Consider the following 22555-nt stretch of genomic DNA (forward strand, 5'->3'; position numbering starts at 1 on the left):
AAGAATTGGAAGGGGGGTGACGAATCGACCTAAAATAGACCAGGTTAAAAAAAAAGCGGGTCCCGTGAATTGCCGCATCCCCACCCCTGGTGTCCGCCTGATTTCCGTCTTGCCGTTTTAGGGTTTGTATAGTATAGGGAGTACTAGGTGGTTCCTCCGCTCCTTCTGTGCAGACAACAAGTTGATCGGGCCACAACCGGAAATCATACATGCGACTGATGTGAAAGGCGTCTATCTTGCTGTCGCTTGCTAACCTAAGTATCGAATATTTACCCTCCTTACATCCATAAAGTGGAGAGGGGTAACTTTCATTATCCTGATAAAATTGATACTGAAATTGAAGACATCGGTATATCTCATCGAGATTTGTTAATGATTATTCCTACTATTATCTAAGAAAGACACCCCAAATTATCTTCTTCACGAGAACTCCGTATTCAGACACCAGAGTCATGTTGTATGACATCCTGCGCAGAGGCATAGTCCTGCCAACTTCGACAGGTGGCATTCAATTGAGCAGAGTCATATTCAATCTCTGACGCACGTTCAAGGAGTTGCACCGCAAATCCCTCGGATGTATGCCAGGCGATATGGCAATGCATGAGCCAAGCCTATCAAGATTCTTGGTCAGACAAAGAGTAAACCCCAAACTATTGTGGGGGGAAGTTGACTTACGCCTGGGTTATTGGTCTTCATCGCAATGACCACATACCCGCTCGCCGGCAGCATCACCACATCGCGCCGCGGCGGGTTACTCAGCTGCAAGCTGGACTTCATCGAAAGATCGAATTCGCCATAGCCCGACGCTAAAACCCAGAAATCGTGCCCGTGCAGGTGCATCGGATGGTCTTGCGCGAACGGGGAATGGATGACCATGTAGACCCATTTGTCGACCCCAGGGAGATGGATCACGCGTTGCTTCGCGAGCCAGGTGGAATTGCCCTCGGCCACCTGCAGGAGCGTAGGGTACTCCCACTGGGTGTCGAACGAGGTCTTGTTCATCAGCCAGAGCATGGCGTTATCAGTGACCTGGACCTCCACATCCTCGCGGTCGTTGTATGCGTACGCACTCGACGCGTTGAGAGCGAGGTGGGGAACCAGATTGAAGGGGGCCTCGTCCTCACAGGAATCCGTGTAGCTGTAGGCGGTGGTGGTAGGATCCGCGGTCGACCGGTTGCCGTAGCGCACAATGCCCTTGACCAGGTCGGTGGCCTCAGTCTCCGAGCAAGCGGATTGCGGGATGGCCCGCAACCAGAAGTCGCCGCTGGTCAGTTGCTTTCCTGTTACGATAATGTCGTACCGCTGACCCATCCCAATGCTGAGCTGGGTGGTGTTCCAGGGCACAATAGGCACAAAGTCATTGGCAATAACCTCCAGGGTGTGATTGTCGATCATGAAGCGAAAGTGCTGGTCCGCTGCGGCGTTGACAAGGCGCATGCGGTATCGCTTCCCGGCCTCCAAGGTGGTTTCAAAGCGGGAGCCTTGGCTACCCCAGGTGTTGGTTCCATTAATGAGGCCATTTGGCGCGGTGGGGGGGCCCTCAGTGGCAGCTTCTAGGACGAGCTGATCCGCTGTTTTCTGGTCGTAACGGCCATTGAGAAGTGTTATCACTAGGTCTAACAAGCGAGAGGATGCTGGGAGGGGTGGAATTGCATACGTGATACCAATCATTTAGGAAGACGTGGCCGAGATCCACGTCATAGTTAGCTGTCGCTGGACCATTGATCACGATTCCACCAAAGACTCCATCCCAGGCCTGGACATAGAAATGAGAATGATACCAGCCCGTGCCGTACTGAGTGGCCCTCCAGCGATAGGTCATGGACTCGCCAGGAGCAATGGGACACTGTGTGACGCTGGGTACACCGTCCATATTATCGGTCCAGTTTTGACGGATGCCATGCCAGTGAAGCCCGGTGCCATTCGTCTGAAGAGCATTCGTGACATGTACCACTGAATTGGTCTTTGGTCAGCTTGTCCCGAGGACACAAGGCTTAGGGGCCAGAGAGGCGCTTTCACTCACCTACTGTATCACCCCAGTCGGCGATGATCGTTGGACCCGGAAACGTTCCGTTGATCAGTTGAACCGGCATTTCCACCCCGTCCGGAGCAGCGGTGGTGTTCTCAATGTTGAACCAATATTCGCGCAATACGCCGGTGTCAGGCACCTTCTCGTAGTAGTTGGTTGAAATATCAAACCCATCACTCCAGCACCTCCTGTTGTGTGCACTGTGAACGCAGCCGATCTGTCTTGCATACTTCCAAGATAGAGAAGCAGCTGCCGGCACAGCCGGAATCAACACAAGTGACGCAAGAAAAAACGATGTCACACGCATGACTACAACAAGCGCTGCATCCAAAGCAGACCTTCTGACTTCGAGACTAAAAGGTTGTTAAGGACTCAAAAGGAATGGAATATATGGTTAACGAATGAATATGAAAAGAATGATATAATGAGCGGATGGTAAACAAAGGATTGAAGCCTCCAGGCCTTCCTTTTATCTTCTGCATATTTTCAGATGTGCACTGGCGTGACTGTGATGGCATACTGTGCATGGGAGATGGAAGGGTAAATTCCACTAGATTCCAAATCTTCTTACTGTGGATTTTAAATCCACTATCCTTTGCGTATGCACTCACAATGAGGGAGCTGGAGTTGATCCCGCGATCGGCAGCCAGACCATCGGAACATAGGCTACGCTAGAAGCGACTAATGATTCTATGACGCGGCTTACTACGCAATACTTGCTGTGGCAGTTCACCTAGAACGTGCGTCGCAAGGCATTAGTGGCCCACTTGGCGATGGTTTCCGAATTCCGATATCTTTAGAGTCAACCTTGAATCAAGCTTTCCCGAGTCGAGGTCGGATCTGATGTTACGTACTCCCCTGAAATACCGGACAACGCAGTCCAATAGGAACTTGGCCGTAGTGACCTTGGCCGCCCACTGCACACTACCTGGTACCTAGTAGGTATTCTTTTTAGAAAAAATTCATCAACCAAACAAGGCGTTAGTTTAAGTAGGTAGGTACGTTAGCAGGAGGCCCGGATCGATCAGCGGTTGGTGGGGTGCAATATCGATCACAATTGTGTTCACAACACTAGCAGCATCACTCCGAGCCGCTTAACACAACAGCAACGTTCACCTCCCCCTACGATTTTGAAGTTTTGCTTGCTGGAAATCACTAGAGGAGGAACTGTTCCGCTCGGATGCTTATACTCTATAAATCCTTGCATTCTTTCGCTCGAAGCGCTGTCTTTTCTTTTTTTTTTGTTTTTTCTTTTTTTTTTTTTTCGAAACTCACATCAACGTCTAATTTGCTCCAGCGTTCCTCACATTTGCAGAATGCGCATTTTCACACTTCTATCCCACCTGCTACTTGAGATCAACCTGGCGTCGGCATTGAATAAGCACGATCTCAGGCACGTCAAGCGTGGCGGGAAGACCGATGCCACTCTCTACGCATACGGCGCCGACTCCGCGGGCTGGCCCATTGCCTACGGCTTAGATGACGGTTCGTCCTCTGCCTTTTGCGAAATTTGCGGCAAGATACTGATTTGTTTGTTTGAGCCAGGCCTCTTGTATATCGCTGAAGATCCCGACAACAGTGAAGCCAACCTGACCCCCTTGACCTGGGACCTGGCATCGATCACCGACGAGTGCTGGATTGCCAATGCCACCTTTATCAACGGAAAGCGTGCTGGATGCATGTACATCATGGACGAGAGAGAATACGCTGTTGGGATTCTACCCCAAACCCGCGTTGCCTATGTCAACGGCACGGTCACAGGCTTCGGATTGTTCGCCTCGCAGCTAGTGTATAACAACAACACTCTTCTCCAGGCCCAATTCTGGGCTCGTGCGACCAACTTCACCGACACGTATGGGTTGACCTGGACGCTCGACGATGGGGAGCCGAGCGGGGAGTTTCCTGTCGTGGTCAAGGCCTCAACAACCTCGACATGAGCATTCATTCATCCACAAACGGACATCGGTGACATCTCTGGGTATTGAGACCATTCTAGATCATCCTACCAGCTATCCTGTCTCCCAGCTAAGGTCAACCACTTCTTCATCAGTCCAACAAAAGCGAATGCTCCAGTCGTTACCTGCACCCCAGTCCTGTCTATCAGCATCGGAATAATTAGCACTCTTTCCCGTATTCTGGATAACTTCATGCGCGTTAGAGCCCCAACAGTCTATCCTAATGCACTATATGCTGTTATACAGACGCATCTAAGCTCACACTCCCTTCAAATCGTTCAGAAGATTGGCAGACCGTATCTCTTATAGTGGACTAGACTCGCAGAAGCCAATAACTGAAGGGCGGAATAATGTTAAAGATAGTAGTAGACGTGAAGCTTCGGGTGTGAGCCGACTGCGATGGTGTTGCGGATTAATTTCAGAATCATTGTGTGTCGTAACAGGGCTTTGCTAGGCACGGGTCCAGATGCTGAGGACCAGGCCAAGCGGTCGCTGCCCGGTGTTTCAGGTCACTTCCAAACCTTGATACCATCTTATTTTGCCGGTGGAGTACTTTGCTGGCGAGCGCAGGATCTCTAAGAACGCAGGCGATGAGGACCAGAATGTCGAGGTATCTAAAATTGGTGATAGCGGAGGTAACAACTTGAGCAATGCGCACTCGGGGTTGGCTTGTCACCTGCATTGACCATATAAAGAGTCACTGAACGATAGACTGCGCGCCGCTCCACTGGTAGATTTCTTCTTTCTCTTCTTTCTCTTTTTCTTCTTCTTCTTCTTCTTCTTCTTCTTCTTCTTCTTCTTCTTCTTGTATGATATGATACATGATTCTGGAAAGCCATTCAGACCCCTGGGACGTGGACAAGGCGGCCCCAGACTTGGATAGACCAAGGATCGGGGCTGAATATATGAGATTGGCTCCGGAATGGTGGCTTTGATTGGGGGGTAGAGCGGTTGATGAAATCCATGATAGTGTATGAGGATGCGAGACGCGGAATTGATCATAGACAAAAGTGTCAAGGTGGGTTTGAGGAACGTTCTCCAATTCCAATCAATTGCTCAGATCTGGGGGGTAACATTGGTACAAGACGTTTGATCATTTTCTTCACCATGCCTCGGAGAGAATGCCAAACCAAATATTAGCAAGAAGTTCCGACTAGGGGACGGCACAAGCTACCATACCTGTTGGTATGAATCCCTTTCCGGAAACCTTTTCCTGAAGCGTCGAGACGACATAGTCTCCGACACATCCAGTGACCTTCTCGACCTCAGTATCCTCGTTGCATGCCTATTCTCAGCTCGCCAGGTGATCAGCCAAGGACGGACGGTGGCAATTGATCTGAGGCTATCTTGGGTCGATAAGGCCCTGATGGTCATGCGTGGCTTTCTGGCTGCAAGCTGTTAAGATTGTGCTCGAAAGAGAGACGTGTGGAGTCTTATCATATTGACACCAGACATCCCGAGGTCTAAGTCAATCTACTTGTCTAGGGGAGAAGAGTAGTCGAGAAGGAGGACATATGGAGGAAGGCGAGGGATCCAGAAACCGAACATGGAAGCTTTATTGTAGGTGAATGCAGCCATTTGGTCAATGAATCCCAACAGAATCAACTGCCCTCTACAGTTAATTTATCCACGGAACAGAGCTTGACCATCTTTCGTCCCCCCTTCACTACCTCTCATCTCGCGATAGCCCTCATTCCATGAGTCCACACCCGCACCTCCTTCCCAATACCCACACTGCACCCTCACCAGCCACACCCACGGTCCCAGTCATATCCCAACCTCTCAATCTCCACAACCTCGGCGCACAGACCCCTTTCCTCACATCAAACGATCTATATAAAACTCAAATAGTGAGGCAACCCACCCCCACAATTCATGAGCAGACATTCCTACCTAACCATCCCATCGCCCCCAGTAAAGCACTATTAGCACCGGACTCCAAACCATCTAGCCTCACGCCTTAGCTTTGTTGGCATTCCACCCAATTGCAGTCCCAAGATTACCACCACGCACTTTCGGCTAGGGATGGAGACGGTATAGAGGCATGACAGCTCAGTCGGAGTGGATCCCGGGAACTGGGTCCTCGGTTCGGGAAAGATCCACTCTGTTGGGCACGTACCACCCAAGGTGCCAAGTCGCCTCCGGAGGCGGGTTCTAGACTTGAACTTCGCTTGTGTTCATATGTCGAAAGATTCAAGTTTGTATGTGTTTAGTTGGCGGGTAGGTGGAGACTCGACGCAAGCTGGACAGTCCGATGTCGAAACTCGGGCGGGGGCGATGGCCGGTCCTGTCGAGTTTTGGTCTATGTTTAGCAACCATGACTTGCGATTGAGTTCGCGAAAACACTGACCACGCCTTGCTTGGCGGGGAGCATGGTCTTGATAGCATCATCGCAGATTCTGGTCATCGTGCTGTTGTTGCTGTCGTCTTGTCTTGTCGCTGAAATGCAACCACTTACCGACACCCGGCATGCCTCTACCAAAAACAAACAAACAAGGTTTCCTCAACCTTGACAGCATGCATGAGACATTAAACTAGGTTAGCTGGTTGCAACGGAGCGGTATGATTTCTCCCTGGGCATGCATTCCTGCATTTTCTCGCACTTTACACTGGTTGGTATCTGCAAAGCCCCGGTGTCTCGAGTCTCGCTCCGGGATCACAGATTCGGATATCCCAAGTCCCAGTCACGGCTTGCGGGATTTGCTACCCGGGCAAGGCGAAGTAAATTCTCCGATCTTGACATCGGTGAGGCCTAGCTTCTTTCCATTTTGGAAGAGATGGTGGTTCTCGGACAGGGATATGTTGTTGGTTTCGGAGAATTGATGCCCTCTGTTTCATGCCCCGTTGAAGAAAAACGGTGGGCAAGAGAAGAGGTAAGGGCGGATGGTCTGGCCAAGCGACCGAAGTACGTGTTGCTTTGGTTGGGTCGTCTCGAGCGGAGGTGATAATCTTCAGTTAGCTGGTCAGAGCTATACTTAGACGCCACTTGAGCGGATTGTGTTTTCTGAAGAGGCTCCATCTGACATACGTATACCTATCTATACGTAGGATGAGGTCCAACGTCCTTGTCTCGAGCCACTAAGAGGACAGGGTATAGGGAGCCTCGACTATACGCTAAGCCTAAAGCAGAAGACCAATCGTCGGCGGGCATCAGACATTTTATCAATTGGCGAATTATCTACGAGCCTTAATTCATACTGCATACATAACTGGACACGTGGAACCACCAATCACGACATAAGAAATTCAATTTCTGATCTAGAATCCCTGTTTGGGAACATTGAAAGGAGGGGACGGTTTCCTTAAGGGAAATCCGAAGTCAGAGAAAAAAAAAGCCAAAGGAAAGGCGCGGCCTGCAGGTCAGCTGCAGCCATCGTGCTCTAGACTAAGCACACAAATCCTGCGTCCGAGACGGATGAGTCACTGCTTGCATGCAGTAAGTTACAGTACATCTTGGCTGCAGCCAGAAAACCAATGTTGGGAATGCCCCCGACCTGGAGTGGGCGTCTTCCGCTTTCCCCCCGGTGTAGACAGCATGAAGCAGGGTCGCACGACAGATTTCTCTCTCTCTCTCTTCGTCTCTCTTCTCCTCTTTGTTTGTTCTCTCCTCTGTTTTCTGACTCTTTTCGTTGATTTTGTCTGTTTTTTTGTGGTTCTTGGTTTTGAGATGTCGGAATGAACCGAAGAATGCAAAACATGAGACATAGGAAGGTATCGTTGCGAGTAGTCGCAGAAAAGAGAAATGCGAAAACAAAGTAATCGAACTCCTCTTCATATCTCCAGCCGCATGCAGTGCACTGCAGCAGACGCGTAATTGCAGCAGTAGCTAAGCGATTTCTCCATGACCAAATCCAATGCGATCGGGCAGATATGGGAAGGCTGGGGGCCGCGGCGGGTCTGATGAAAAGCCCTTTGCCAGCGGACAAGGTTCATATGGGGGGGGCAGCGTGGTAACAGCATCTTGGCTGCATCAAAGCCAGCAGACAGGTATCCAGTGTCGTGCGTGAGAGAAGACCGTAATGACTAGTTCCAAACCAGTGCATTGCGCTCATTCAACGGTGGTAGTCGGTCGGCCGGTAGATGCGGGACGATTCCTTGACGCGCTCATACCGCTCGGCCGCATCAGCCTCGTACAGCGACCCTCGGCTGGGCGAGCTGCGAGGGGATGTGTAGATGATGGTCCGGTGACGCTTCATGGTTCGTGGCTCACGCTCGATGATGGCCTGCGAAGGGTAAAGGTATTCCTGGGTGGTAGTGCGTCGAGGGGGCACGGGATAAGTGGCGTCGTAGCTGATGACTGGGGGCGCAGAGGCGCGAACGCCGGCGGCTGACTTCTTCTCCACGCGCAGGCCGTCCTCGATGGCCAACAGTAGCTGACGGGCAGCGGCGTACTTGTAAGGCACCTTGACCAGTGTGGATCGGCTGCGCTCTTGGTCGACGACCGAGTATGTCTTTCCGTTCTTGCTGCGCAGGTATTCGGCCACGTCGCGGGCATACTGGTGGCCGCGCTTGCAAAGGGACCGGTCCTCCTCACGAGTCTGAAGGGGGTTGGCACAACGGGAGCAGTGACCGGCGTGGCTCTCGAAGCTGTTGAGGACATATGTCTCGTCGTCCTCCAGCTCCCGCACGAGCACGACGGGCTCGGCGGCTTGCTCGACCTGGTGAGGCATGCTTGCGGTTCGACGGAGACGAGGCTTCGATCGCAGGGGAACAGACTCCCTTATGGAGGTGTAGGTAGGGGGCCAGAGGAATCGAGTAGACTTGAAAGGCGACAGTGTGACGGATGGATCAAGTTGAGCCCTGGGTGAGCACGTGGTATGCGGTATGTGTAGCAGTGATGGATTCGAATGAATAGAATCGCAAACAAAGTGAGCTTGCGAGTGGCTATATAGCTGGTAGTAGATATGAGTTGATGGGCTGAATGCAGATGTATGAAGTTGAAATTGAGAAGTAGAGGGGGGAAGCAGAGGAGGTTATATAGTTGGACATGACGAGAGTGGAAGGCATCCATGAAAGAGAGTAAAATGAGCTGCAGGAGGGATTCATGACGGATCTGGTCACAGGTGGAGACGCTAAGGGGGAATCAGTCATAGTCTAAAATCAAAAAGAATAAAAATAATAACTGTGGGAAAGGAGGTGTGGCAGCTGATGGCAGAAGTTTCCTAGAGAAAGTGCTGCCTGGTGACCGTAAGGCTGTCTCTTCTGTGTGTGTGTGTCTCTACTGTGGCTGGTGCAGTGGAGTGGTGAAGGCAGTGCATTTCCAGGTTCAAATCTCCACTTCCCGGTTGGAAACGCGGTGTTCACAACCAGATCGCCTTTTGGATGGAATTACTGTAAGCTGATTGGTGAGAGGGACCGCAACAGTCGGTCAAGTTGGGATCATTCCCCTTCCCTGGCTGTCCTCATCTGACACTCTGACTGCACCGGGTGGACACACTAGGAGAGAAATAGGGTTAGTCCATCCCTAATGCCACGGACTAGCGGTCTCCCCCCGTCCACTTTGCTTATCGACAGGGTCTTAGTCCCAGAGTGCCTCTATACCTCTTCGAGGTGTCGGGGAAGAACTGAGTTCAATGGAGAGAGTCATCATCATCATCATCATCATGTCGGAGTCACTGAAGGATGGCTGGTGCTGTGGCTTGTAGCCTCGTGTTTCCTGCGCCGCAATCCTCGCAATCCTCGCAATCCTCTAACTGCCACCTCGTCATCTTTCTTCTTTCCTCAACAACCTTCCCAACACGAGGCCTTTTGATGCTCAGAATCTCGCTGTTTCGCTGATGACGCCATATTTCCACAAGAAAAGAGCTACAGCGGACTGTGGCTTGACTTCCCATGATTTGAGAAATTCCCTGTCTGTGTGTGCCCGGCGAGCTCTCCCCGCTTCATGGCTCAACCACACCCGTCCCCACGCTCATTTGCTATGCAGCCGCTGTCAACAATCGCGGAGCGGTACTCAAAACACATAGAATCCATCAGTTCCAAACTGTCGGGTCTGTCTACAATTATCGCATACCCTATCAATCTCTCATGCTGAATTCTATCATTCTAAGAATACCTACAACAAACGCTCGCAAGTCCAGTACTAGGTGAAAACCGCAGAGAGGGGGGGGGGTCCGGGCCGCCAACCCTCCGCTATACGAGCGACCTGTCCATCGTTCGCAACTTCCATGTGCTTAGGGGGGTTAACCGTCTCAGCCCCATCACCCTCCACCCAACCCTTCTTTTCCCCTTACACTAGTCCCGATCATGTCTGGCTTCTTCGCCCAGGGCCCAGAAACTCCTTCCTGAACTCAGCCTCCGTCAAAGCGACAACAACAACTACTGGTCATTATGGATGGTTTCTCCTCTCCCCTTTTTTCTAACCCAATCAATTCCATCCATATGGCTCTACGTGCCATGGAACTTGCGTGCAATCCCTGCTACCACGAATTTTGGATCGCGAGATTTATGCGACCTGCACGTTTTACCCATCTGCGAGATGTTCCCTGCCTTCGATGGGGATAGTGGGCTACCCGAGAGTAGTAGCAGGGAACCTGGTTTCAAGTACCGCGCGGCATGACCCTTGAGTGCGTCTCGTATCCTATCGTGGTGGCCTTGGGTCTTATTTGGAAATGCCTCGCCACCGGGGCTGCTTTTCTTGTCTGAGACTCAAAGTCATCATCAACTTGCGCGGTCCTCACTCGCATATCCTTACACAATGCAAAACCACCTGCCTACAGGCATTACCACTCCTAGTCAGGAGTCAGCTGTCGACCTATGCTTTATCGGATGCTGCCTTGGGGGTTTCTTTGCGAGAAGCCGCCGCATGCGAACGATCCGATGATCGCATGGGCGCGTGCTCATGCTGGACCGACTACCCCAAGGCAGAATGGTGAATAGGCAAATCAAGTTGAATGATGACTACTATGGTCGCCACAGAAGCGCACACCCAACCACTGGTATACTCACCAATCCCCGTCACAGGAATATATATCAGCAGTTGGAGATACCAGCGCAAACAACTCTCGTTTTATTCACTCGGCCGCCTGCTCATGACATTCGACAGACCTGCCTTGCACCAGGGAATCAGGCACCAGAAACTCTCTTTCCTCACAGCCAAACACCATCGTCGATCGTGCTCCCTGCGAGCCGAAGAGTTGACCCCCAGGACGCCAGATTTATTGCACATATGATTGGTAGGCAAGGGTAGCCTTCAACAACAACAGCCCGGCTAGCTCAATCGGCAGAGCGTGAGACTCTTAATCTCAAGGTTGCGGGTTCAACCCCCGCGTTCGGCTATAGAATCCGATTCTTTCTTCCTTCACCCCAGCCGGGCTAGCTCAATCGGCAGAGCGTGAGACTCTTAATCTCAAGGTTGCGGGTTCAACCCCCGCGTTGGGCTTTATCTTTTGCTTTTTTGACCTTCGCACATTGCCATTGTACTGCGGCTTGCGCGAAGAATTCTTTTTTTCCGTGTGTGGTTCGCCGACGGCGCGGAAGCTCCACCCGGGATCCACTTTGTTTTCGATCATGGCATGCGAATGGCCGCTCTCAAGTGTAGTCAGGGTACGGAGTAGTACGTAGACGAAACGGTTGCTCAATAAATACAGCCTGTCGTATGTCTACCTTATACGCCGAATACCATGTGGGATAATGAAGCACTTTATACTCTACTCTTGTACATCGTGGCTCAGGCCTGCGATATTTCGCCCGAGCCGTACCTGCTTTAGCTGCGCTGCACGCCCGCCGGCGACGGGCCCTAGCCACCTAATCCCATGCCTTAGTGTTTTCAGCTATTTTGTCAGACTGCATGCGACCTGTCGGCCCGGTTCCATGGGCTATTGGATGCTTGGTGGGACATGCGGCCTACATTCACCCAGCGGAACGAAAAATGTCATGCGTGGACAGATGGACAGATGTAATATTTTGTCTCCGATCCAGAAGTCAAGATCGAGCGGCCCAGGATGTCCAGACCATGTAACGTGCATCCGGCAACTACGAGGAACCAGAGTACATAACGGTCGACATTTGCCGCAGCAGATCAGAATATCACAGTCCGGCACAAACCAACCCATCTCGAATTCCATATTCCCAAATACAGAGGGAAAACCCCCATCGCATATCCCTCGTGTGAAAGCCAGTTGTAACACGTCTCCTCCTTTTCGCAAGGCTCAACGCCAGAATCCCATGCACGTGGTCATCTCGAAAGCCCTTTACCCTTTGATCCTGTCTCTCTCTTAGAGCAGAGGCTTCAATGCCCAAATGCCCAGCAAGAATACGGGACGAAAGCCATGGAGGATGATTTAGCCTCGGTTCTGCACATGAGCGCTCGGTTGTCAGTGTATATATCTTCACGAGCTCTGAACTGCAAACTGACAGATGACATACTATTCCTTGGCCTTGCATTTATGGTTCACACACACACCGCATCTGCCGCGGCAGCGGTCGTTGTTGACGCAGTTCCGGTTACAGTAGTTGGTTCCGGGATCCAGGACCTGGTCAGCGAGGTCATTGGTGGGGTTCATGACGGCTGCGTGAACGAGGGCAGCGAGGAGGATGAAGAGGGTGAAGTTGCAGAGGTTCATTTCTGTTGTACGCTGTGGATTGAGGTTTGTTTCTTGTCTATGGAGAGATTGGTGTGATAGACGAGCTTGTTTAAAGGTAGAAATTTGTAGGGTTGGTAGAAGGTTGGAAAGATCTCGATTTCTGGGGCAGGTGAGGGTGATGTTTAGATGGTGTTGTTGAGAAACACAGGAATATGGCACCTCAAGCTCCCTTCTACACCTCTGGGAGATCTATTCACCTGTTTGGTGATCACAAGTACAAAATCATTCACCATAAACACACCGGCAGTGTTAGTAGTTGCGCCAGCTGTTGACACTGCAAGAGACATCACCATGGAGACTATCTACTCACTCCGGTATATCGCGATGTGAAAAGCTTGGGGGTCTCATCTCAAGCACTGGATTGGTGTACTTTACGTCGGGAAATAGTCTCACAGTCTTGGGGTAGCAGGCTAGACATATATTCATCTATTCGGAACCTCACGCAATGTACCCAACCTTGGTGAGACCCCTGCTAGACTATCAACAGGTACATAATCTATTGGAACTGTCTACGATCTAGAGCAGGCGTAGATTCAAGCACAATGATTAGAGATCCCCGGAGAGGACAACAGCTGGTGTTTCATTGCCTCCAAAGGTCCGCCTCGGCAACGGGGTTCAAGGTTGGGATAAATGGTTCCTTTCCGTGGACGCCCAGTACCACATCTCCGCTTGTTTCCTCCCAGGCTGGGGACAGATAGCTTGATTGCAACAACATATTGAACTTCATGCGGCTGAGAATCAACTTCAGTCTTGAACCGCAACGCTCGTGCGGGGTAAATTCGGGGGACCGCAGCTGCTGTGCAACCTTCTATGCAACCTTACTCCTTAGCTGTTGAAGAGCTTATGTATGCCAAAAACACTGCTTTTGACCAATCAGCTCGCATGGCTTAGATGGTAAAGCGCAGCACTAGTAATGCTGAGATCCTCGGTTCGAGTCCGAGTGTGAGCAACTGATCTTCCTTTTTGTCTTTTTCTCAGCTCTTTAGCCTGCAGTGATTTGGCTTCTCGCTGGTTGCCATCCTTGATTTTCTCCATTCCAATCATCTTCACTTTGTGTATAAGACTAACCAGAGCCAACATTTTGCCTTCTCCTCGCTCCTTTGTACCTGTACTTTCATTCTTCCCCAGCCGAGAAGCAGATAGCCGAGCACCCAAGTCAATTGACGCAGAACTGCCGAGCTGCTGGAAAAGGCAGGGTTTCGCGGCCAGCTCCGCCGCTCCACCGGAGCTTATCGGCTATGAGTCCATGACGCTACAGGGAGCCTGCGATTGGAGACCCGTTGGGGTAAGCAATGCAACATGAAGTGGCTTATCGACCCTTTCCCCGCTTGCTTCTACTCGGCAATCGTCCTGAACGCTGGTTCGCATGGACTGCCGATCCTTGACAATCCGAATCTCACCTGGAATGTTGACGCTGTCGTGTTCAACTCGCTGTCTCACCTGCCCCCTAGCCAGCCCCTCTATATAACCAGCAGTGGTAGCTAATAATGCAGATTCTAGGTGAGCACCCACCACATACTACAGAACCACTGCATCATCCCCCGCCCTCATCCGCCGAACTGTACCATTATCAACACCGCACCATACCTATCTAACACCCTTCTCCGCACCAGCATCAGCACCATCCACCATGAAGGACATTATCGCGAAATACCGCCCGGACCTCAAGCCCTTCGAGGAGATCTACCGCCACCTCCACCAGAACCCCGAACTCTCCGGCCAGGAGCAGGAGACCGCCGCCACCGCGGCGGAGCACCTCCGGAGTCTGGGGTTTGAGGTGCACACGAACCTCGGCGGCCACGGGGTGGCCGGCGTGCTCCGCAACGGCGAGGGCCCGACGGTGCTCGTGCGCGCTGACATGGACGCCCTGCCCGTGGAGGAGAAGACGGGCCTCCCCTACGCCAGCACGAAGACGGCCACGGACACGGAGGGCGTGACGCGACCCGTCATGCACGCCTGCGGGCACGACACGCACGTCGCCAGCCTGATGGCCAGCGCCGTGCTCCTGCACGCCGCGCGCGCCCACTGGGCCGGGACGCTGGTGTGCATCTTCCAGCCGGCCGAGGAGCAGCTGGACGGGGCGCGCGCCATGCTGGCGGACGGCCTGTACGACAAGATCCCCGCGCCCGAGGTGGTGCTCGCGCAGCATGTCATGCGCATGCGGACCGGCACCGTCAGCGTGCGCGCCGGCCGCTTCCTGACCGCCGCCGACGCCTTCGACGTCCGCATCTACGGCCGCGGCGGCCACGGCTCCGCGCCCCATACCTGCATCGACCCCATCGTCGCCGGCGCCGCCGTCGTCACCAAGCTGCAGAGCATCGTCAGCCGCGAGGTCACCCCCGGCGAGATGGCCGTCGTCACCTGCGGCAGCATCCAGGCCGGCCATGCCCACAACATCATCCCGGATTACTGTGATCTCAAGCTGAATGTGCGCACGTACGATGCGGGCATCCGCAAGCGCGTGGTCGAGTCGATTCGCAGGATCGTCGAGGCCGAGTGTGAGGCCGCCGGCTGTGTGCAGAAACCGTTGGTCAAGCTTACGTATTCCACCCCGGCGACGATTAATGATGGGAAGTTGGTCGAGACGCTGAAGGGTTCGTTTGGGGAGTACTTTGAGGATGGGCTGGTGGAGTCCGAGCCTGCGGCGGCGAGTGAGGATTTCTCCTTGCTGGCCACGGCGGTGGGCGCGCCGTATGTGATGTGGACGTTTGGCGGCGTCGATGCCGAGACCTGGGATGATGCCGTCAAGAGGGATGTCGTGCGCGAGCTGCCGAGTAACCACTCGCCGTTCTTCGCCCCAGTCATCGAACCTACGCTGCAGACCGCGGTGGATGCCATGGCCGTGGCGGCGATGACCTTCTTGCAACGGAAGAAGTGATTGGCATTCTTCTTCGTGTTGTTTGTTTGCGAGGGGTGTGACTGATTGATTAAACCCCTCGTGGTATCATAATCCACGTACTGTACATAGAGAACCCAAAAGCGTTGCATGGCGAATCTGTAACTCTCCATCATTCATCCATCCCATCCCATTTCATGCTCGACTCGATACATGCACCACCACCTTCCCGCGCGCCCGCTCCGAGCGCAACTTCTCGAAAGCCTTGGGTGCATCCTCAAACTCATAGACACTATCCAGCACGACCTTCACCTTTCCATCCCTGATCAGCTCACCCACTCTCACCAGATCCTCCTTCTTAGGCTTCCAGAAGATAGGCAAGTACCGCCGCTTCCCGCCACCCAAGAAGCTCGGCCGCAGCAGGCGCGTCGCGAAGGTCGGGAAGCGCGTCGCGCCGACCTGCGCAAACACCTTGCCCGGCTTCAAGAACGCATGGCACTCGTTGTACATCTCCGCCGGCAGGCCGATATGATCGACGACGTGGTCGAACACCGGGCCCTTGGCCTTCAGAACGGCCACCACATCCTCCGCGGTATAGTCCAGCACCTCGTCCGCGCCCAGCTCCTGGCAGAACTGCACGTTCTTGGTCGAGCACGTCGTCGTCACGGTGCACCCCAGCGCCTTGGCGATCTGGATGGCGTAGATCCCGCAGCCGCCGGACCCGGCGTTGATGAAGACGTTGGCTCCGGTGTCCGGGGCGATGAAGGGCGCGATCGACTGCCACGCCGTCATGCCCGCGACGCCGACGGTCGCGGCGTGGTCGACCTCGACCCCCGCGGGCACCGGGTGGAGGTTCTCTTCTCGGGCGATGAGGTATTCGGCCAGCGAGCCGAATTGGGTGGGCAGGTCGAGCGTGCCGTAGACGACTTGGCCGGGCGTGAATGGGGAGGTGTCATCGGCGGTGGCGACGACTTCGCCGGCGAAGTCGAGGCCCGGGCTGGCGGGCTTGCGGATCAGGGCGGTCGTCACGATCGGCATGGCGGGCACTTTGTAGTCGGCGGGATTGAGGGCGGCGGTCAGCACGCGGATGAGGACTTGCGACGGTTTGAGCGGCCCCGGAGGCGCGCGCGCGGAGGGCTCTAGGGTGAGGTTGGCTTCGAGGGTCGGGTTGGTGTGGCTGTAGAGCCAGGCTCGCATTGTGGTTGGGAAGGGGGTCGTTGCTGTTGTTGTCGTCATCTTGGGTGGGTGTGTCGTGTACAGGTCCGTGAAGTGGTAGTCTGCTACTGGTGTGGGTTTGGGAGGGAGGTTGAAGTGAAAGTGGCAGAGGGAGTGGCTGGAAGCGGAATGTTTTTGGTGGTTGGTTTTGTGGTCGGAGTTGGTTGCGATAAGATAGCGTGCTACCGTACGGCAGCTGGGAGGAGATTCCGCTAATGGAGACGTCATGGCGGCTGTTCTCGACTGGGTACTCTGCAAAATACTCTTCTCGCATCATTTGCAGCTATTGTATGCTTGTAATGTGAAATGGGCATCTAATTGTATACACTGGCACTGCTCAAACCAGGTTGGTCAGGTGATTCAAGCGATTGAGCCAAATCGGCTGGCGGTGAGGATGACTTGAGCAACTTACAGTCCAGCTGTTTTGCTACTTGTCCAATAACCTCCTGCTGTTAGACCTCTAAGTATGACAACACAGAACCCAACCTCAAGCCACCCAGCAGTCGAGGCCCAGCAGAACTCAGCTGAAGCTATAGCGGTCACCGACTAAGTCTCAAGCTATTCGTCAGACGCAGCAAAGGGGTCCTTATCAAAGCTTGGCTGCAAAAGTGGGCCAATGGAGCAGCTACTGGAGCGCACTCGTGTCGGCGTCATACAGATCATCTTTCTTTCCCTCTGCACCCCTCAAACGAACAGACCACCACCCTCGGTCGCAAATGGCCTCCAGCGACTGTGAATACTACATTTTCGTGTTGCCCTGCCTGACTGTTTGCGACCGACTCTTGCCTGAAGGAGCGTTTCGACGACTGCCATCGAGCCAACGCAGCTTCCGCAACGGGACTAGTGTGACTGACGGTGGCCGGTGATGACATCATTGAGTCCGACCTCGGCTGGGCCTGAGGAATCCATCAATCAAAGGGGATGGAGACACACCAGACAATCAATGGACGATGGGGGTGATGATGATGATGATGCACTGCGTTGTTGTTCCTCGCAGCACAGCCATTCATTCCCTCCCAAAAGGGTCCAGCCCTTGTCGTTCCCCCTCAGACATTGGTCGACTGATCCATTAAAATTGTATCGATCGGTTCCTGGCCCACGCCGTTCGTCTCCCTGTGTTTCCGCTGCTTGCTATCCCTCCCTCCCTTTTGGTTTATTTGCGCTGCCACCCCCTCTCCTCCTGAAGTCTTCTTCCATTCAACCCGTTTGTATAATACCTCGCTCTCTTCCTCTCCGCTCTTCAAGGCTTCATGACCTTCCGTGAGGCTTCTTCCTTCCTCACCTAGCGCAGTAGAATCATGCCCCTGAATACCTTCGCATTGAGTCTGGCCCTCACTCCGACCGTCCTCCAGACCCTGATCTCTCATGTGGGTCATTCATCCTTCCCATCCGCTGCCAACAGTGGCTCCATCACGTTTCACCTTTCGTTGATGCCTCCCTTGCCCGAACTGACCAACTGACTCCCGTTTCACATGCCATCAGTACCTCCACCGCAAATCTCTCCACCACAAACCCAACGTCCACATCTCCTACGATGAAAGCATCCGCATCTTACGCGAATTCCTCATCTACGCCTCCAAGCATAGCCTAGAAGACCTCCAAACCTTCACCTGCCAGCGGGTGCCCGCGCCGCATTGGGTGAAGCTCGAGACCGTGACCGTGCCGGAGGACTGTCTCCTCGGCGCAGCCGATGCGATCAACAAGCAGCTCGGCCCGAAGGGCATCGCCCGCGTGGGCGGGAAAGAATGGTGGCAGTGGCGCGGCCCCGCGGAGGACTTGAAGGCGGAATGGATCGAGATGAAGGAGGACTACAACGAGCGGAAGCGCACCGATCGCGACCATCCCAGCCAGAAGCGCATCATGTTGTACATCCATGGCGGGGCGTACTTCTTCGGCAGCTTGGATACACATCGGTATCAGATGCAGCGCCATGCGCGGAAGTTGAAGGGGAGGGTGTTTGCACGGTAAGCCTTTTGTATATTCGATTAATCCAAGCTTCTCCTACTGACTGTGTTCTAGTGAGTCCCCAACCTCATCACAGGTCATAGTGTCCACCTCGCATAGAGCTAATCCCCTTTTCAGCCAAATATCGCCTGGCGCCACAGTTCCCCTTTCCTTGTGGAATGCAGGATTCACTGGCGGCTTACCTGTTCCTGCTGAAGGAGCATAAGCCTGAGGAAATCCTCTTTGCCGGTGACTCTGCTGGAGGAGGGCTGGTTCTCTCGTAAGTTTGAGGTCCGGTCAATCATGCAAGCTGCAACTAATGGTCGAAGTATGCTGGTTCTCCTACGCGACCAAGGGCTTCCTCTGCCGGCGGGGGCAATCTTGATTTCGCCCTGGGTGGACTTGACCCATTCATTCCCTAGCATCGTCAAAGACAATCCCGGGGACTATATCCCTCCGTACGGTTTCATGCACAAGCCGTCCCCGGCGTGGCCGCCCCCTAACGCAGACGAGCTTGGTTCTCTAAAGAAAGCACTTAAAAGGAGCCCGGCGAAGCCCAGCGATGCTGTCCCCGAGCAAAGTAGGCGAGACGAAGAGACGGCAGAAAGGGGATACTCGATGCATAAGAGCAGCTCCTCCGAAGCCGACCGCACTAACTCGGATCGCCAGTCCACCGAAATCCATAACGAGAAGATCAGCATCCCAACTGACGGAGAAACGGTCGAGATCAAGGACCAGATTCACATGTATGCGACCAACGAACTTTTAACCCACCCGCTCGTTTCCCCTATCTTCCAGCCTTCTCTCGGAGGACTACCTCCACTGCTGATTCAAAGCGGTGGCGGGGAGATGCTGAGGGACGAGCAATTCTACGTGGCCCACAAGGCGGCCAACCCGGCCGCATACCCGCCTGGCGATGCGTTTCTCGACGAGCATGACCCCAACCGGGAAACTCTTCACAAGTATCAGGGAACCTACGTTCAACTCCAGGTCTGGGATGACCTCTGCCATGTGGCGCCGACTCTGAGCTTCACTCATCCGGCAAAGTACATGTATCGGGCGATTGCGCAATTTGGTGCTTGGGCTCTTGCATGTGCGCAAGACACGGAGGTCGAGATTGTCGACGACCACGGTGTATCCAGCGACACGGACAGCAGCGAGGACCCAACCAAGAGAGAATCGGAGAACTCTCACACCCCCGTCGACTGCATTGGCAAGGCCGGGGACCCCTTACCCGCGTTCAAGGACCGCATGATCCGGCAGCGAGTGGACAAGAAGGGCAACGTGTACCCCTTGGATCCCCCGTCGGCGTGCTCCGTGCTTCAAATCCCCCCGTCCAAAGTGGGGGTGTTCAACCCCGTGCTCGTGCGGAAGTGGCTGTCAGTAAAGAAGGATTGGGATACCAGATTCGCCAAGGAGAAGCTCCGTGTCCAACGACAGCGCATGAAGGAGCTGGCGTACGGACTCCAGAACTTCCAAGGCGAGCTGCCACCGCCGAGCTCTCTGGCTGCCCGGCGCACTGTTCCGCGCGTGTTGCCATCCAGGACTGGCGGCAAGAGCTACCCGATGACTATGTGGAGCAAGATGGCCAGCAAGCATGACGAGCGCACCGTGGTCAAAGAACAGTTGAAGGGCGACCGGTCCACACGGACGAGCGTCGATGCCGGCCAGGCGGGCGCGTCGATGAAGGCAGAGGCCGCGCAGCAGACGGACGAGAACGCATCCGCCACCCAGCGCGCCGCCGCCGTGACCGGCGCCGCCGTACAGGACTTCTCCACCAAGCCCCAGCCGAATGGCCTGAGCAATGGGGGTGGTTCGACGGGAACGAAGGTTCCCTCCGAGGAAGATGATGATACGCGCGATCAATCAGCGAACTCACATACCAAAGTCCCTTCGCTCGAGAATTTCACTCCCATGCTCGTTCTGCCGGGATACGAGGGGAAAAACTTGGAAGAAGAGAACGCCAGCACCCGCGCGCTCTTCCATGAAGCGGGCGCTATCCCGAACACAGGCGATTCCCACTGGGCTTCACGACTGCGACACCGGGCTTCGTCCAATGCCGGGTCGGGCACCATCCGCAGCGGGCTCACCACCGAGCCGCCGGAGGACACGAGCACAATCGGCGACGAGAAGTCTCTGGCCGTGACGACAACGAATGGGCTCGATGCCGCGAGCACCCGTGCTGTGCTCAATGCCAAGGGAGTGCTGGGCATGGCCAGCGATAACGAATCTGCGTATCGCTCGTTCGAGGCTCTGCCTAGTGAGCTTGGGGACGGTGAGGTAGGCACCCCGGGGCTTGGTCCTGATGGTCACGAGGCAGAGTCGACGCCGCGGCCTGGATTGCCTGACCGGGAGTACTTCAAGACGGCGGAGGAGTACGTTGCGCACTGAGGTTTGATGCCATTGCATTGTACAGGTGATGTCTCCTCTTCATAAGATGTATATAGGCATGGCCAGTTTTCGTTTTTTGGGTTCTTGGGCGGTCTGTTGGTTGTTATACCCAGCTTTACATAGTTGCGCTTTTAGTACTGGTTTCTCTGTTTTTAAAGACGCAGGCATTACGATCAATTAAGAAGAGGACTTGAAGAATCATACTTAATTGCCAGGGTATATATACACACTTCAACCAAAAGAGACCATATAATACACATACACAACCCCCTTTCCCCCTTCCTTTACGTCACCTAGAAAAGTAAATCCTTACCACTGAATCCCAACCTTCCGAGCCACCTCCTCTGCGATCCCCAGGAACGCCGCCCGCCGCTGACTGTCGGGGTTCGCCTCCTCCGCAACGACGGTCGGCACCCCGCGATCCGCATCCTTGCACACGGCCCCATCGAGCGGCACGTCGCCCAGGAACTCGACGCCGAGCCGGCGACACTCCGCGCGCACCCCCCACGCCTCCTCGCTGCCGCGCAGGTGATCGTGGCCGTGGCCGAAGATCTCGGTGCGGGTGCCGCAGCCGGGGCAGCAGAAGTACGCCATGTTGCGCACCATGCCCAGCACGGGCACGTCCATGCGCTGGAACATGCCGATGCCGCGCACGGCATCGCGCAGCGCGATGTCCTGCGGCGTCGTCACGATCACCGCCCCGTCCAGCACGACCTCCTGGTTGATCGTCAGCTGCACGTCCCCCGTGCCCGGCGGCAGGTCCAGGAAGAGCACGTCTAGGGGCCCCCACGACACGCTGTGCAGCAGCTGGTGCATCGCCTTCGTGACCATCAGCCCGCGCCACGAGATCGGGGTGCTGTCCATCGGGATGGGGTCTGTTGCGGAAGGGGAGGTTTGTTGTTGCTGCGCCTGTGGGAGGAGGTAGCCCATCGACATGGATTTGAGGCCGTAGTTTGTGAGTGGGAGGAGGCAGTTATCTATTTTGTGAAGGGTTCGTGGTTAGCGGGTGGGTGGGTTTGGCTTGGGAGTATCAAGGGCGCAAAAAGGAAAACGCAACGCACTCTCATCCAGCCTCGGCTCCCCACTCATATTCAACAGCGTCGGGATCGAAGGCCCGAAGATATCGGTGTCCAGGATTCCGGTGCGGATGCCGCGCCGCGCGAACGCAAGAGCGAGGTTCACTTTTTTTTTTTGCACTCGTATCAGTTCCTTGTTGCCCTGTCATTTACTTTCAAGCGGAGGAGGAAAAGTACCAGCGATCGTAGACTTCCCTACCCCCCCCTTCGCGGACGAAACAGCGATCACCTTCTTCACATCCCGGATCTTGCGCTTCTCGGGCAGCCCGCGGCGGCTGCGGAGGGAGGGCGGAGTGCCGGAGCGTGGGAGGCCCTATAGCATTTCACGACAGATTAGAGACGAATCTTATCCCCAGAAGTACGCAGAGGAAGAATACCAAAGGGTTATCATGCTGCAGCACCCGAAAGGTCGAGAAGAACCTCTTCCCCAACATGATGATGACAGTGGTGGGAACGTTTGTGTCGGCGGTGAGAATTGTTTTGGCTGCATTGACGTGCGATGGAAAGAATACTGCCCGATTTTC

The 22555-nt window shown here is 54.3% G+C and overlaps 10 protein-coding genes and 3 non-coding genes across 13 annotated transcripts; 6 read left to right on the forward strand and 7 right to left on the reverse strand.

The window, feature by feature from the left end:
* Positions 1-437: 437 nt before the first annotated feature.
* On the reverse strand, positions 438-2684 carry BO82DRAFT_379485 (multicopper oxidase; the record flags this gene model as incomplete). Its single annotated transcript, XM_025637691.1, has 5 exons — positions 438-611; positions 676-1578; positions 1658-1953; positions 2024-2250; positions 2641-2684. 5 exons carry the CDS (start codon positions 2682-2684, stop codon positions 438-440), a joined length of 1644 nt encoding a protein of 547 aa, XP_025485764.1.
* Positions 2685-3345: 661 nt separating this feature from the next.
* Positions 3346-4092, forward strand: BO82DRAFT_437316 (uncharacterized protein; the record flags this gene model as incomplete). Its single annotated transcript, XM_025641182.1, has 2 exons — positions 3346-3514; positions 3575-4092. The coding sequence occupies 2 exons, from the start codon at positions 3346-3348 to the stop codon at positions 3964-3966; spliced, it is 561 nt and encodes a 186-aa protein (XP_025485765.1). The 3' UTR covers positions 3967-4092.
* A 3074-nt stretch (positions 4093-7166) lies between these two features.
* BO82DRAFT_20506 (uncharacterized protein) lies at positions 7167-7897 on the reverse strand. The gene has a single exon (XM_025630642.1). It carries the CDS (start codon positions 7757-7759, stop codon positions 7370-7372), a length of 390 nt encoding a protein of 129 aa, XP_025485766.1. The 5' UTR covers positions 7760-7897; the 3' UTR covers positions 7167-7369.
* Positions 7898-8761, reverse strand: BO82DRAFT_20505 (uncharacterized protein). The gene has a single exon (XM_025630641.1). It carries the CDS (start codon positions 8652-8654, stop codon positions 8037-8039), a length of 618 nt encoding a protein of 205 aa, XP_025485767.1. The 5' UTR covers positions 8655-8761; the 3' UTR covers positions 7898-8036.
* On the reverse strand, positions 8762-9130 carry BO82DRAFT_20504 (uncharacterized protein). Its single transcript, XM_025630639.1, has one exon. It carries the CDS (start codon positions 9073-9075, stop codon positions 8869-8871), a length of 207 nt encoding a protein of 68 aa, XP_025485768.1. The 5' UTR covers positions 9076-9130; the 3' UTR covers positions 8762-8868.
* A 2058-nt stretch (positions 9131-11188) lies between these two features.
* BO82DRAFT_t324 lies at positions 11189-11261 on the forward strand. Its single transcript has one exon. It is a non-coding gene; the product is annotated as a tRNA-Lys (tRNA).
* A 31-nt stretch (positions 11262-11292) lies between these two features.
* On the forward strand, positions 11293-11365 carry BO82DRAFT_t325. Its single transcript has one exon. It is a non-coding gene; the product is annotated as a tRNA-Lys (tRNA).
* Positions 11366-11907: 542 nt separating this feature from the next.
* Positions 11908-12548, reverse strand: BO82DRAFT_370112 (uncharacterized protein; the record flags this gene model as incomplete). The annotated part of the gene is made up of 3 exons (XM_025637199.1): positions 11908-11958; positions 12031-12278; positions 12389-12548. 3 exons carry the CDS (start codon positions 12546-12548, stop codon positions 11908-11910), a joined length of 459 nt encoding a protein of 152 aa, XP_025485769.1.
* An 897-nt stretch (positions 12549-13445) lies between these two features.
* BO82DRAFT_t326 lies at positions 13446-13518 on the forward strand. The gene has a single exon. It is a non-coding gene; the product is annotated as a tRNA-Thr (tRNA).
* A 361-nt stretch (positions 13519-13879) lies between these two features.
* On the forward strand, positions 13880-15849 carry BO82DRAFT_359916 (putative zinc metallopeptidase). Its single transcript, XM_025636697.1, has one exon. It carries the CDS (start codon positions 14200-14202, stop codon positions 15445-15447), a length of 1248 nt encoding a protein of 415 aa, XP_025485770.1. The 5' UTR covers positions 13880-14199; the 3' UTR covers positions 15448-15849.
* Positions 15360-16758, reverse strand: BO82DRAFT_359917 (NAD(P)-dependent alcohol dehydrogenase). The gene has a single exon (XM_025636698.1). The coding sequence runs from the start codon at positions 16639-16641 to the stop codon at positions 15601-15603; it is 1041 nt and encodes a 346-aa protein (XP_025485771.1). The 5' UTR covers positions 16642-16758; the 3' UTR covers positions 15360-15600.
* A 1160-nt stretch (positions 16759-17918) lies between these two features.
* Positions 17919-20955, forward strand: BO82DRAFT_409948 (lipase/esterase family protein; the record flags this gene model as incomplete). Its single annotated transcript, XM_025639752.1, has 4 exons — positions 17919-17987; positions 18103-18573; positions 18687-18844; positions 18894-20955. The coding sequence occupies 4 exons, from the start codon at positions 17919-17921 to the stop codon at positions 20953-20955; spliced, it is 2760 nt and encodes a 919-aa protein (XP_025485772.1).
* A 251-nt stretch (positions 20956-21206) lies between these two features.
* Positions 21207-22503, reverse strand: BO82DRAFT_359918 (Mrp/NBP35 family ATP-binding protein). Its single transcript, XM_025636699.1, has 4 exons — positions 22409-22503; positions 22209-22344; positions 22017-22136; positions 21207-21932 (listed from the first exon to the last, which is right to left on the reverse strand). The coding sequence occupies exons 1-4, from the start codon at positions 22463-22465 to the stop codon at positions 21265-21267; spliced, it is 981 nt and encodes a 326-aa protein (XP_025485773.1). The 5' UTR covers positions 22466-22503; the 3' UTR covers positions 21207-21264.
* Positions 22504-22555: the final 52 nt, after the last annotated feature.

Source organism: Aspergillus uvarum, assembly GCF_003184745.1.
Source record: "Aspergillus uvarum CBS 121591 unplaced genomic scaffold BO82scaffold_113, whole genome shotgun sequence".
Lineage (NCBI taxonomy): Eukaryota > Fungi > Ascomycota > Eurotiomycetes > Eurotiales > Aspergillaceae > Aspergillus > Aspergillus uvarum.

Excerpts from the sequence above, each read along its gene's own strand:
- BO82DRAFT_20506 (XM_025630642.1), bottom strand. The coding sequence starts at position 7,759 with ATGAAGAGGAGTTCGATTACTTTGTTTTCGCATTTCTCTTTTCTGCGA.
- BO82DRAFT_20505 (XM_025630641.1), bottom strand. The coding sequence starts at position 8,654 with ATGCCTCACCAGGTCGAGCAAGCCGCCGAGCCCGTCGTGCTCGTGCGG.
- BO82DRAFT_20504 (XM_025630639.1), bottom strand. The coding sequence starts at position 9,075 with ATGACTGATTCCCCCTTAGCGTCTCCACCTGTGACCAGATCCGTCATG.
- BO82DRAFT_359916 (XM_025636697.1), top strand. The coding sequence starts at position 14,200 with ATGAAGGACATTATCGCGAAATACCGCCCGGACCTCAAGCCCTTCGAG.
- BO82DRAFT_359917 (XM_025636698.1), bottom strand. The coding sequence starts at position 16,641 with ATGACGACAACAACAGCAACGACCCCCTTCCCAACCACAATGCGAGCC.
- BO82DRAFT_359918 (XM_025636699.1), bottom strand. The coding sequence starts at position 22,465 with ATGTTGGGGAAGAGGTTCTTCTCGACCTTTCGGGTGCTGCAGCATGAT. Across the intron at positions 22,137-22,208 it reads AGGGAAGTCTACGATCGCTG|TGAACCTCGCTCTTGCGTTC; the intron begins GTACTTTTCCTC and ends AAAAAAAAAAAG. Across the intron at positions 21,933-22,016 it reads GGAGCCGAGGCTGGATGAGA|ATAACTGCCTCCTCCCACTC; the intron begins GTGCGTTGCGTT and ends TTCACAAAATAG.